Source organism: Zosterops lateralis, assembly GCF_965231275.1.
Source record: "Zosterops lateralis genome assembly, chromosome: 36".
Taxonomy (NCBI): domain Eukaryota; kingdom Metazoa; phylum Chordata; class Aves; order Passeriformes; family Zosteropidae; genus Zosterops; species Zosterops lateralis.
In genome coordinates, this window is record NC_139796.1 from 194,865 (window position 1) to 209,120 (window position 14,256).

At 58.7% G+C, this 14,256-nt stretch overlaps 1 protein-coding gene across 1 annotated transcript in view; it reads left to right on the top strand.

Annotated features, from left to right (window-relative positions):
• Positions 1-14,256, top strand: part of CACNA1A (calcium voltage-gated channel subunit alpha1 A) — a gene marked incomplete at its 5' end in the record, with an annotated part of 51,169 nt that overhangs the window by 6,042 nt on the left and 30,871 nt on the right. Inside the window, 11 exon segments of the mRNA XM_083881936.1 lie at positions 553-634; positions 1,533-1,622; positions 3,119-3,328; positions 4,492-4,604; positions 6,387-6,499; positions 7,399-7,530; positions 8,185-8,257; positions 9,345-9,462; positions 10,381-10,448; positions 11,765-11,871; positions 12,827-13,108. Of these exon segments, the coding sequence (XP_083738062.1) occupies positions 553-634; positions 1,533-1,622; positions 3,119-3,328; positions 4,492-4,604; positions 6,387-6,499; positions 7,399-7,530; positions 8,185-8,257; positions 9,345-9,462; positions 10,381-10,448; positions 11,765-11,871; positions 12,827-13,108 (1,388 nt within the window).

The window sequence follows — 14,256 nt, forward strand, 5'->3', positions numbered from 1 at the left end:
CCTTGATCCCCCTCAAGACACCCCCAAGACCCCCCCCAAGCCCCCCAAGACCCCCCTTGATCCCCCCTGAGCCCCCTCCCCAGCCCCTCCTGAACCCCCCTGAGCCCCCCAATCCCCCCCTGAGCCCCCCACTTTCCCTCAGAAGACCCCCCTGAGCCCCCCCTGAGCCCCCTCCCCAGCCCCTCCTGAACCCCCCTAATGCCCCCCAAGCGCCCCAAGCCCCCCCGAGCCCCCCACTTTCCCTCAGAAGACCCCCCTGAGGCCCCCTGAGACCCCTCCCCAGCCCCTCCTGATCCCCCCCAAGCCCCCCAAATCACCCAAGACCCCCCTGAGCTCCCCCTGAGCCCCCTCCCCAGCCCCTCCTGAACCCCCCTGATGCCCCCCAAGACCCCCCCAAGCCCCCCTGAGTCCCCCAAGCCCCTCCTGAACCCCCCCTGATGCCCCCCAAGCCCCTCCCAAGCCCCCCCACACCCCCCAAGCCCCCCCCAAGCCCCCCTGAGCCCCCCTTTTCCCTAGAAGACCCCCCTGACCCCCCCCCAAGCCCCCCCCAAGCCCCCTGAGCCCCCCCTTTCCCTAGAAGAGGTGATCCTGGCCGAGGACGAGCCCGAGGCCGAGCCCCGGCGCCCCTTCGATGGTGAGTGCCCAACCCCGGGACCCCCGGGACCCCTCCCCACCCCCGGGGACCCCTCCCCACCCTCGGGGACTCTCCCACACCCCCCAGGGACCCCCAAGACCCCGGGGACCCCCTTGGGGACCCCCCACCCCCCACCCCTCGGGGCCCTCCTGATCCCCCCCCGGGACCCCCGACCCACCTTGGGGACCCCTCCCCAGCCTCAGGGACCCTCCCCACCCCTGGGGACCCCCGACCCCCAAGACCCTTGAGACCCCTGAGACCCCCAAGACCCCTGACCCCACCCTCGGGGACGCCCCCAGACCCCCGGGGACCCCCCTCCCAACCCTTGAGACCCCTGACCCCAACCCCGAGGACCCCTGAGACCCCCGACCCCCAAGATCCCTAAGACCCCCGACCCCAGGGACCCCCTTGGGGACCCCTCCCCACCTCAGGGACAATTCCCCGACCCTGGGGACCCCTGACCCCAACCCTGGGGACCCCTGAGACCCCCGACCCCAACCTCGGGGACCCTGACCCCTGAGACCCCCAAGACCCTCAGGGACCCTTGGGAACCTCCCCCCCCACCTCCGAGACCCCCAATCCCACCTTGGGAACACCCCCTACCCCTTGGGGACCCCCTTGGAGACCCTCCCCACCCCTCAGGGACCTCCCCCCACCCCTGAGGACCCCCTGGGGACCCCCTGGGGACCCCCCCCCCACCCCTGGGGACCCCCTGGGGACCCCCCCCCACCCCTGAGGACCCCCTGGGGACCCCCGGGGGACCCCTCCCCACCCCTGGGGACCCCCTGGGGACCCCCCCCACCCCTGAGGACCCCCTGGGGACCCCCTGGGGACCCCCCCCACCCCTGAGGACCCCTCCCCGTCTGACGGGCGCCCCCCGTGCCCCCCCGTGCCGGAGCTCTCCGAAGGGCCACCAGCAAGAGGAGCAAAACCGACCTGCTGAGCCCCGAGGAGGGCGAGGAGCAGCTGGGGGACATGGCGGCCATGGGTGGGTGACAACGGGGACATTGGGGACATTGGGGTGACACTGGGGACAGCTGGGGGACATGGCGGCCATGGGTGGGTGACAACGGGGACATTGGGGACATTGGGGTGACACTGGGGACAGCTGGGGGACATGGCGGCCATGGGTGGGTGACAACGGGGACATTGGGGACATTGGGGTGACACTGGGGACAGCTGGGGGACATGGCGGCCATGGGTGGGTGACAATGGGGACACTGGGGACATTGGGGTGACACTGGGGACAGCTGGGGGACATGGCGGCCATGGGTGGGTGACAATGGGGACACTGGGGTGACACTGGGGACAGCTGGGGGACATGGTGGCCATGGGTGGGTGACACCGAGGGGACATTGGGGACATTGGGGTGACACTGGGGACATGGGGACAGCCTGGGGTGACAATGGGGACATGGCAGCCATGGGTGGGTGACATTGGGGACAGTGATGTGACAATGGGGACATCATGGGGGTGACACTGCGGACACTGGGGACAGCCTGGGTGACACTGGGGACATTGGGGACAGCTGGGGGACATGGCGGCCATGAGTGGGTGACAACAGGGACACTGGGGACAGCCTGGGGTGACATTGGGGACACTGGGGACATGGGGACATCATGGGAGTGACACTGGGGACAATGGGGACAATGGGGACATGGCGGCCATGGGTGGGTGACAATGGGGACACTGGGGACATTGTGGGGACAATGGGGACACTGGGGACATGGGGACAGCCTGGAGTGACAATGGGGACATTGGAGTGACACTGGGGACAGCTGGGGGACATGGCGGCCATGGGTGGGTGACAATGGGGACACTGGGGTGACACTGGGGTGACACTGGGGACATGGCGGCCATGGGTGGGTGACAATGGGGACATTGGGGACACTGGGGACAGCTGGGGGACATGGCGGCCATGGGTGGGTGACACCGAGGTGACAATGGGGACACTGGGGTGACACTGGGGACAGCTGGGGGACATGGCGGCCATGGGTGGGTGACAATGGGGACACTGGGGACATTGTGGGGACAATGGGGACACTGGGGACATGGGGACAGCCTGGAGTGACAATGGGGACATGGCGGCCATGGGTGGGTGACACTGAGGGGACACTGGGGTGACATTGGGGACAATGGGGACAGCCTGGGGGACATGGCGGCCATGGGTGGGTGACACTGAGGGGACACTGGGGTGACACTGGGGACAATGGGGACAGGGGTGGATGACACTGGGGACATGGCGGCCATGGGTAGGTGACACCAGGGACATCACAGGGGACAGCCTGGGGGACACTGGGGACATCAGGGACATGGCGGCCATGGGTGGGTGACAATGGGGGACACTTTGGGGGGCAGTGGGTGACACGGGGACACTTTTAGAGGGCAGTGGGTGACATGGGAATGGTTTGGGAGGGCAGTAGGTGACACAGGTGACACGGGTGACACCCCAAGGTGACACCAAACCCCGGGGTGTCCCCCCAGGGTCCCCCTTTGCCCGCGCCAGCCTCAAAAGTGCCAAGCTGGAGAACTCCACCTTCTTCCACAAGCGGGAGCGGCGGATGCGCTTCCACATCCGGCGGATGGTGAAAACTCAGGCCTTCTACTGGACCGTGCTCAGTCTGGTAGCCCTCAACACCCTCTGCGTGGCCATCGTCCACTACGACCAGCCCGACTGGCTTTCCGACTTCCTCTGTGAGTCCGGGACCCCCGGGACCCCCAAAACCCCGGGGGGAGCCCCACAGAGTGACCCCAGACCCACTGGAGCCCCCCAGACCCACTGGAGGCTCCTGGAGCCCCTGGAGATCCCCAGAGATCCACAGAGAGCCTCAGAGACCCCCCAAAGCTCCCAGAGACCCCCCAAGACCTCCCAGAGACCCCCTGGAGACACCCAGAGATCCCCAAGATCCCCAGAGACCCCCAAGACCCCCATAGCCCCCCTACTGGACCGTGCTCAGTCTGGTAGCCCTCAACACCCTCTGCGTGGCCATCGTCCACTACGACCAGCCCGACTGGCTTTCCGACTTCCTCTGTGAGTCCGGGACCCCCGAGACCCCCCCAGAGAGTCCCCAGGACCCCCAAAGACCCCCAGAGACCCCCAGATCTCCCTGTGTTGCTCTTGGGGCACCACAATCACCTATATTGGACTTGGGGAGTCATCCCTGAGCTCCAAGACCCCCCAGAGACCCCCAGAGACCCCCAGAGACACCCCAACCCCCCCCCAGAGACCCCCTGGAGACACCCAGACTCCCAAAAACACCCAGAGACCCCCAAGACCCTCCAAGACCCCTGGAGAACCCCAAATACCTCCAAAGACCTACAGAGACCCCCAGAGACCCCTCCAGAGCTCCCCAGAGACCCCCAGAGAGCCCCAAATACCCCCAGAGACCCCCCAGAGACCCCCTGGAGACACCCAGAGACCCCCCAAGACCCCTGGAGAGCCCCTGGAGTGATCTGGATTTGTTCTGGACCTTGGTCCCCTCTGGGGTCTGTCCCTGTGCCCCCCAGACCCATTTCTGTCCCCCAGACCCATTTCTGACCCCCCCAGACCCATTTCTGCCCCCCCAGGACCCCTCCCTGCCCTCCCCCGACCCATTTCTGCCCCTCCAGACCCATTTCTATCCCCCCCCGACCCATTTATGTCCCCCCCAGGCCCATTTCTATCCCCCCCAGACCCCTCCTTGCCCCCCCCAGACCCATTTCTGCCCCTCCAGACCCATTTCTATCCCCCCCCGACCCATTTATGTCCCCCCAAACCCCTCCCTGTCCCCCCCAGGACCCCTCCTTGTCCCCCCCAGCCCCATTTCCGCCCCCCAGGACCCCTCCCCTGACGGCCGTGTCCCCCCTCCCCTCCCCAGACTATGCAGAATTCATTTTCTTGGGACTCTTTATGTCCGAAATGTTTATAAAGATGTACGGGCTGGGCACGCGGCCTTATTTCCACTCCTCCTTCAACTGCTTCGACTGTGCCGTGAGTGACCCCGGGGGATTAATTAATTTATTAATTTATTAATTTATTAATGGGATCAATGGGATCAATGGGATCAATGGGTTCAATGGGATCAGTGGGATGGGAAGGGGACACACCCTTATTTCCACTCCTCCTTCAACTGCTTCGACTGTGCCGTGAGTGACCCTAAAGGATAATGGGATTAATTAATTTATTAGTTAATTAATGGGATGGGATGGGATGGGATCAATGGGATCAATGGGAAGGGGACACGGCCTTATTTCCCACTCCTCCTTCAACTGCTTCGACTGTGCCGTGAGTGATCCTAGAGGGGGATAATGGGATTAATGGGATTAATTAATTAATAATTAATTAATGGGATCAACGGGATCAGTGGGATGGGAATGGGGACACGCCCTTATTTCCCACTCCTCCTTCGACTGTGCCGTGAGTGGCCCCAAAGGGATAATGGGGTGATAATGGGATTAATGGGATTAATTAATTCATTAATTAATTAATGGGATGGGATGGGATCAATGGGATGGGAATGGGGTGGGATAATGGGATGAGATGGTGTAGGATCAATGGGACGGAATGGGATAGGGACGGGACGGGATGATGGGATGGAATAACGGGATGGGAATGGGGTGGGATAATGGGATGAGATGGGGTTGGGTGGGATTGTGAGATGGGAATGGGACGGGATAACGGGATGGGACTGATGGGGTGGGATGGGATCAGTGGGATGGGATAACGGGATCAGTGGGATGGGTTAATGGGATGGGATTGATGAGGTGGGATGGGATCAGTGGGATGGGATGGGATAATGGGACGTGCATGGGATCAGTGGGATGGGTTAATGGGATGGGATCAGTGATATGGGATGATACAGGATCAGTGATATGGGATAATGGGATGGGATCAGTGATATGGGATGGGACAATGGGATGGGATAGGATCAGTGGGAAGGGATGGGATCAGTGATATGGGGTGGGATCAGTGATGTGGGATGGGATCAGTGATATGGGAAGGGACAATGGGATGGGATAGGATCAGTGGGATGGTATAGGATCAGTGATATGGGATCAGTGACACGGGATCACTGAGATGGGATCAGTGATATGGGATGGGATCAATGGGACGGGATAACGGGATGAAATGGGATGGTATAGGATCAGTGGGATGGGATGGGATCAGTGATATGGGATGGGAAGGGATGGGATAATGGGATGGGATCAATGAGATGGGATCAGTGATATGGGAAGGGATGGTATAGGATCAGTGATATGGGATCAGTGACACGGGATCACTGATATGGGATCAGTGATATGGGATGATACAGGATCAGTGATATGGGATAATGGGATGGGATCACTGATATGGGATGGGATCAATGGGATGGGATAGGATCAGTGGGATGGTATAGGATCAGTGATATGGGATCAGTGACACGGAATCACTGATATGGGATCACTGATATGGGATGATATAGGATCAGTGGGACGGGTTAATGGGATGGGATCAGTGGGATGGTATAGGATCAGTGATATGGGATCAGTGATGTGGGATGGGATCAGTGACACGGGATCGGTGATATGGGATCACTGATACGGGATCACTGATCTGGGATCAGCGGCCGAGGCTCAGTGGGATGGGAAGGGATGGGACAATGGGACAATGGGATCAATGGGAAGGGATGGGATCACTGATATGGGATGGGATCACTGATCCGGGATCACCGATCTGGGATCACCGATCCGGGACCAGCGGCCGAGGCTCACCCACCCCCTGCCCCGTCCCCAGGTGATCATCGGGAGCATCTTCGAGGTGATTTGGGCCGTGGTGAAGCCGGGAACGTCCTTTGGGATCAGCGTCCTGCGAGCTCTCAGGTTACTGCGCATCTTCAAAGTCACCAAGTGAGTCCCGGGGTGCCCTGGGGGGTCCCCTGGTGTGTCCCCAATGTCCCCTGGGGTCCCCTGGTGTCCCCAAATATCCCCTGGGGTCCCCTGGTGTCCCCAATGTCCCCTGGGGTCCTCTGGGGTGTCCCCAAATGTCCCCTGGGGTCCCCTGGTGTCCCCAAATATCCCCTGGGGTCCCCTGGTGTCCCCAATGTCCCCTGGGGTCCTCTGGGGTGTCCCCAATGTCCCCTGGGGTCCCCTGGTGTCCCCAAATGTCCCCTGGGGTCCCCTGGTGTCCCCAAATGTCCCCTGGGGTCCCCTGGTGTCCCCCAGCCCGGCACTGTCCCCTGGTGTCCCCAATGTCCCCAATGTCCCCAGTGTCCCCAAGTGAGTCCCTGTGTCCCCAAGTGTCCCCTGGGGTCCCCAAATGTCCCCTGGTGTCCCCAATGTCCCTAAATGTCCCCAATTGTCCTCAATGTCCCCAATATCCCCTGGTGTCCCCAATGTCCCCAAGTGTCCCCAGTATCCCCCCAGTGTCCCCAATGTCCCTCATGTCCCCAAATGTTCCACAATGTCCCCAAATGTCCCCAGGCGTCCCCTGGTGTCCCCTGGTGTCTCCTGATGTCCCCAATGTCCCCAACACCCCCCAAAATGTCCCCAATGTCCCCAAATGCCTCCCAAGTGTCCCCAAGTGTCCCCAAACCCCCCCAAACGCCCCCAAATGTCCCCAATTGTCCCCAAGTGTCCCCAAATGTGTCCCCCAGGTACTGGGCGTCCCTGCGGAACCTGGTGTCCCCTTGTGTCTCCTGATGTCCCCAAATGTCCCCAATGTCCCCAAACTCCCCCAAACGCCCCCCAAACGCCCCCCAGTGTCCCCAAACGCCCCCCAAACGCCCCCCAATGTGCCCCCTCCCCAGGTACTGGGCGTCCCTGCGGAACCTGGTGGTGTCGCTGCTGAACTCGATGAAATCCATCATCAGCCTCCTCTTCCTCCTCTTCCTCTTCATCGTCGTCTTCGCCCTCTTGGGGATGCAGCTCTTCGGGGGACAGTGAGTGACCCCCCTGGGCGGGGGTCCCGGGGGGCTTGGGGGGGTTCTGGGGGGGGTTCTGGGGGGGCCTGGGGGGTCCTGGGGACAGTGAGTGACCCCCTGGGCGGGGGTCCCGGGGGGCTTGGGGGGGTCCTGGGGGGGGTTCTGGGGGGGCCTGGGGGGTCTCTGGGGGGTCCTGGGGGGGTCCTGGGGGGTCTGGGGGTCCCTGGGGACAGTGAGTGACCCCCCTGGGCGGGGGTCCTGGGGGGCTTGGGGGAGTTTTGGGGGGTCCTGGGGGTCGTGGAGGGTCCTGGGGACAGTGAGTGACGGCCTGGGCGGGGGTCCCGGGGGGCTTGGGGGGGTCCTGGGGGGTTCTGAGGGGTCCTGGGAGGGTCCTGGAGTGGGGAGGGGTCTCTGGGGGGTCTTGGGGGTCCTGGGGGAGTCCTGGGGGGTCCTGGGGGTCCCAGAGTGGGCTCTGGAGGGGGCTCCCACCGCCGCCCTCCACCCCAAATAATGGAGATAAATGGGAATTGGGGAGGGGTCTCTCTCTCTGTGGGCCCCCCACCCCAAACAGGAATTGTGGGGAGGGGTCTCTGTGGCGCTCCCACTGGGAATTTTGGGGAGGGGTCTCTCTCTCTCTCTGGGGCTCCCACCCCCCTCCAAACCCCCCCCCAGGTTCAATTTCGAGGACGGGACCCCCCCCACCAATTTCGACACTTTCCCGGCAGCGATAATGACCGTGTTCCAGGTGGGCAATTGGGGAGGGGTCCGGGGGGTCCTGGGGGGGCCCAGGGGGGGTTTGGGGGGTCCTGGGGGGTCTCTGGGGGGTCCCAGGGGGGGTTTGGGGGGTCCTGGGGGGTCCTGGGGGGTCCCAGGGGGCGTTTGGGGGGTCCCGGGGGGTCCTGGGGGGTCCCAGGGGGGGTTTGGGGGGTCCTGGGGGGTCCTGGGGGGGTCTCTGGGGGGTCCTGGGGGGTCCCGGGGGGTCCTGGGGGGGTCTCTGGGGGGTCCTGGGGGGTCCCGGGGGGTCCTGGGGGGTCTCTGGGGGGTCCTGGGGGGTCCCGGGGGGTCCTGGGGGGTCCTGGGGGGTTTGGGGGGTCCTGGGGGGGCCTGGGGGGGTTTGGGGGGTCCCGGGGGGTCCTGGGGGGTCTCTGGGGGGTCCTGGGGGGTCCTGGGGGTTTTTTTGCTGAAAATACAAAAAAAAATTGATTTTTAGTCCATAAAAAAATCTAACAAAAATAAAAATAGAAATAGAAATTAAAAAAAAAAAATAAAAATGAAAATGAAAATAAAAATAAAAATAAAAAAATAATAATAGAAATAAAAAATAAAAATAAAAATAAAAAATGAAAAGAAAAAGAAAAAGAAAAAGAAAAAGAAAAAATAAAAATGAAAATAAAAATAAAAAATAAAAATGAAAATGAAAATAAAATAAAAATAAAAATAAAAATAAAAATAAAAAATAAAATAAAAATAAAAAATAAAATAAAAAAATTAAAATAAAAAATAAAAATACAAATAAAAATAAAAAAAAAATAAAATTAGAAATTTTAAAATCTTTAAAAATATAAACGCAAAAAAAACCCCCAAAAATAAATTTTTTTTAAAAATTTTTTTAAAAATATAAACGCAAAAAAACCGCAACAAAATAAAAATTTAGAAAAAAAATCAAAAATATAAACGCCAAAAAACCCACACAAAAAAAAAAAAAAAAAAAAAAAAAAAAATTTAAAAAAATATATATATATATAAATTTAAAAAAAGAAAAAAATCTGGTGGCCCTGGGGCCGGGGGAGGGTATTTTGGGGAGGGGTCCCGAACCATCGCCCCCTCCCCAGATCCTGACGGGCGAGGACTGGAACGCCGTGATGTACGACGGGATCAAATCTCAGGGCGGCGTCAAGGGCGGGATGGTTTTCTCCGTTTATTTCATCGTGCTCACCCTCTTCGGGAACTGCATCCTGGGGAGGGGGCCCGGGGGCCTGGGGAGGGGTCCTGGGGGGTCCTGGGGGGTCCTGGGGGGGCCTGGGGGGTCCTGGGGGGTCCTGGGGGGCATCGTGCTCACCCTCTTCGGGAACTGCATCCTGGGGAGGGGGCCCGGGGGCCTGGGGAGGGGGCCTGGGGGGTCCTGGGGGGTCCTGGGGGTCCCTAGGGGGTCCTGGGGGAGTCTGAGAGGGGTTTTGGGGGAATTTGGGGGGTCCTGGGGGGTCCTGGGGGCGTTTTGGGGGGTCCTGGGGGAGTTTGGGGGTCTTGGGGGGGTTTTGGGGGGGGTCCTGGGGGGGTCTTGAGGGTCCTGAGGGGCTCCAGGGGGGTCCTGGAGGGGTTTCTGGGGGCTCTGGGGGTCTCAGGGGTCTCAGGGGGGGTCTCAGGGGTCTCTGGGGGTCTCTGGGGCATCGTGCTCACCCTCTTCGGGAACTGTATCCTGGGGAGGGGGCCGGGGGTCCTGGGGGGGTTTGAGAGGGATTTGGGGGGTCCTGGGGAGTCCTGGGGGGTCCTGGGGGGGTTTGGGGGCTCCTGGGGGGGTCCTGGGGGGTCCTGGGGAGTCCTGGAGGGGGTCTTGGGGGCTCCTGGGGGCTCCTGGGGGGGTCTGAGAGGGGTTTTGGGGGGGGTTAGGGGGTCCTGGGGGGTCCTGGAAGGGTCTGGGGGGGATTTGGGGGGTCCCAGGGGGGTCCCAGAGAGGCCTGGAGGGTCCTGGGGAGGCCTGAGAGGGGTTTTGGGGGGTCCTGGGGGCGTTTTGGGGGGTCCTGGGGGGTCCCAGAGGGGCCTGAAGGGTCCTGGGGGCTCCTGGAGGGTCCTGGGGGGTCTCAGGGCAGTCCTGGGTGGGGAGGGGTCTCTCCTGGACCCCCCGTTTTTCCCTTGACGCCCCCTCCCCAGACACGCTCCTGAACGTGTTCTTGGCCATCGCCGTGGACAACCTGGCCAACGCCCAGGAGCTCACCAAGGTCGGGGGCGGGGGGCTTCGGGGGGTCCCGGGGGGTCTGGGGAGGGTCTGGGGGCTTCGGGGAGTCCCGGGAGGGTCTGGGGGCTTCGGGGGGTCCCGGGAGGGTCTGGGGGGCTCTGGAAAAGGTTTTGGAGGGTCTGGGGGCTTTGGAGAGTCTCAGGAGGGTCTGGAGAGGGTCTGGGGGGGTCTGGACGTGGCTCTGGGGGGTCTCTGAGGGGCTCTGGGGGGCTCTCGGGAAGGTCTTGGAGGGTCTGGGGGCTTCGGGGGGTCCCGGGGGGCTCTGGGGGTTTGTTGAAGGGTCTGGGGGGGTTTGGGGAAGGTCTTGGAGGGTCTGAGAGGGTCTGGGGGCTTTTCAGAGTCCCAGGAGGGTCTTGGAGGGGTCTGGGAGGGTCTGGGGGGTTCTGGAGGGTCTTGGGAAGGTTTTGGAGGGTCTGGGGGCTTTGGAGAGTCCCAGGAGGGTCTTGGAGGGTCTTGGAGGGTCTGGGGAGGGTCTGGGGGCTTTGGGAGGTCTGGGGAAGGTCTGGGGAGAGTCTGGGGAGGGTCTCGGGGGGTCTGGACGCAGCTCTGGGGGTCTCTGGGGGTCTCAGGGGTCTCTGGGGAGTCTCAGGGGTCTCAGGGGGGTCTCAGGGGGGTCCCAGGGGGGTCTCAGGGGGGTCTCAGGGGGGTCCCAGGGGGGTCTCAGGGGTCTCTGGGGGTCTCTGGGGGTCTCAGGGGTCTCAGGGGGGTCTCAGGGGGGTCTCAGGGGTCTCAGGGGTCTCAGGGGGGTCTCAGGGGGGTCTCAGGGGTCTCAGGGGGGTCTCAGGGGGGTCTCAGGGGTCTCAGGGGGGTCTCAGGGGTCTCAGGGGTCTCAGGGGTGCTCTGGAGGGTCTCAGGGGGTCCCTGGGGGTCTCAGGGGTCTCTGGGGGTCTCTGGGGGTCTCTGGGGGTCTCAGGGGTCTCAGGGGTCTCAGGGGGGTCCCTGGGGGGTCTCAGGGGTCTCTGGGGGTCTCTGGGGGTCTCAGGGGTCTCTGGGGGGTCTCAGGGGTCTCAGAGGTCTCTGGGGGTCTCAGGGGGGTCTCAGGGGTCTCAGGGGTCTCTGAGGGTCTCAGGGGTCTCAGGGGGGTCTCAGGGGTCTCTGGGGGGGTCTCTGGGGGTCTCTGGGGGTCCCTGGGGGTCTCAGGGGTCCCTGGGGGGTCTCAGGGGGGTCTCAGGGGTCTCAGGGGTCTCAGGGGGGTCTCAGGGGTTTCAGGGGGGTCTCAGGGGTCTCTGGGGGGTCTCAGGGGTCTCAGGGGTCTCAGGGGGGTCTCAGGGGTCTCTGGGGGTCTCGGGGGTCCCGCAGGACGAGCAGGAGGAGGAAGAAGCCGCCAACCAGAAACTGGCGCTGCAAAAGGCCAAGGAGGTGGCCGAGGTCAGCCCCCTGTCCGCGGCCAACATGTCGGTGACCATGTGAGTGTCCGGTGGTGTCCACTGTCCAGTAGTGTCCGGTGTCCGGTGTTCAGTGTCCAGTAGTGTCCAGTGTCCAGTGTCCAGTGTCTGTCCAGTGTCTGTCCAGTGTCTGTCCAGTGTCCAGTGTCTGTCCAGTGTCTGTCCAGTGTCTGTCCAGTGTCTGTCCAGTGTCTGTCCAGTGTCCAGTGTCCAGTGTCCAGTGTCCAGTGTCCAGTGTCCAGTAGTGTCCAGTGTCCAGTGTCCGGTGTCCAGTGTCTGTCCAGTGTCCAGTGTCCGGTGTCCAGTAGTGTCCACTGTCCCTGGGTCCATCCCAACCCCTCCATCCCCTCCCCATCCTGCCCCATCCCCTCCCCACACCCCCAGACCCCCCTCTGGACCCCCCCCAAAAAATCCCTTCCTCCTCCAGACCCCCCCCAAAAAATCCCTTTCCCCTTCCCCACCCCCCAAAAAAATCCCACCCCCTCCCCACACCCCTAGACCCCCTTCCCCACCCCCCAAAAAAATCCCACAGCCCCAGACCCCCCCTCCCCACCCCCCAAAAAAATCCCTTTCCCTTTCCCACACCCCCAGATCCCTCTCCACCCCCCAAAAAAATCCAGGACCCCCTTTCTGACCCCCCAAAAAAATCCCATCCCTCCCCCACACCCCCAGACCCCCCTCCCCACCCCCCAAAAAAAATCCCTTCCCCCTCCAGACCCCCCCAAAAAAATCCCATCCTCTCCACACCCCTGAACCCTCTTCCCCACCCCCCCAAAAAAATCCCTTCCCCTTTCCCACACCTCAGACCCCTCTCCACCCCCCAAAAAAATCCTGGACCCCCTTTCCGATCCCAAAAAAAAATCCCTTCCCCCTCCAGACCCCCCAAAAAAATCCCCCCCTACACCCCTGACCCCCAGACCCCCTTCCCCACCCCCCAAAAAAATCCCAGCCCCCCAAACCCCCCATTCCTGCCCAGGAAGGAGCAGCAGAAGAACCAGAAGGCGGCGCGCTCGGTGTGGGAGCAGCGCACCAGCGAGCTGAGGCGACAGACCCTCCTGGCCAGCAGGGACCCCCTGCACCCCGACCTGGAGCCCCCCGAGCGCTGGAAGGGCCCCCCGGGCCCGCGGCACCTGAAAACGCACCTGGACAGGCCCCTGGTGGTGGATCCGCAGGAGAACAGGAATAACAACACCAATAAAACTCGGCCCGGGGAGACCCCCGGGGATGGAGACCCCCGCCTGGGGCCGCTGCGGCCGCGGTACATGGAGAGAGAAATTTATTTTTATTTTTATTTTATTTTATTTTATTTTTATTTTTATTTTATTTTATTTTTATTTTATTTTATTTTATTTTTATTTTATTTTATTTTTATTTTATTTTTATTTTATTTTATTTTGTTTTTATTTTATTTTATTTTTATTTTATTTTTTTATTTTATTTTTATTTTATTTTTATTTTATTTTATTTTATTTTTATTTTATTTTATTTTATTTTATTTTTATTTTATTTTATTTTATTTTATTTTATTTTTATTTTATTTTATTTTATTTTATTTTATTTTATTTTTTCGGTGGATGGGCAGGGGGATGAGGAACTTTCTTTATCTGTCTATTTATTTATTTATATATCTATATACGCTATTTAATTATTTATTTATCTATATACCGTTAATTAATTTAATAATTTATTTCTTCATCTATTTATTACTTATTTATTTATTTATTTAATTCTATTTATTTATTATCAATTTATTTATTATTAATTTATTTATTTAGCTTTATTTGCTATTACGCTTTTTATTATTTATCTATCTATCTATCTATTTATTCTGATTATTTATCTATTATTTATTTATTCATCTATTTATCTATTTATTGCTTATTTATTTATTTATTTACCTATGTGTCTATCTATCTATCTATTATTTCTTTATTTATTCGTTATTTTTATTTCTATTATATCTATCTATCTATTATTTATTTATTTATTGATCACCTCTATTTCTATTATTTATTTATTTATCTTCGTTATTTATTTATTTATTTATCTTACTGTCATTTATTTATCTATCTGTTTATTCATTCATTCATTCATTATTTTTTTTAAATATTTTAATTTACACACCTCGTCCCAACCCATTCCATCCCAACCCATTCCGTCTCTTTTTCCGTCGAATATTCCGATTTAATTCCCAATCCCCTCTCCCACTTTTCCCCCAACCCCTGGTCCCAATCCATTATATCCCTTTTTTATAAAATATTTTAATTTAATTCCCAATCCCCTCTCCCATTTTTCCCCAACCCCTCATCCCAATCCATCATATCCCTTTTTCATGGAATATTTTAATTTAATTCCTAATTTCCTCTCCCATTTTTCCCCAACCCCTCGTCCCAATCCATTATATAT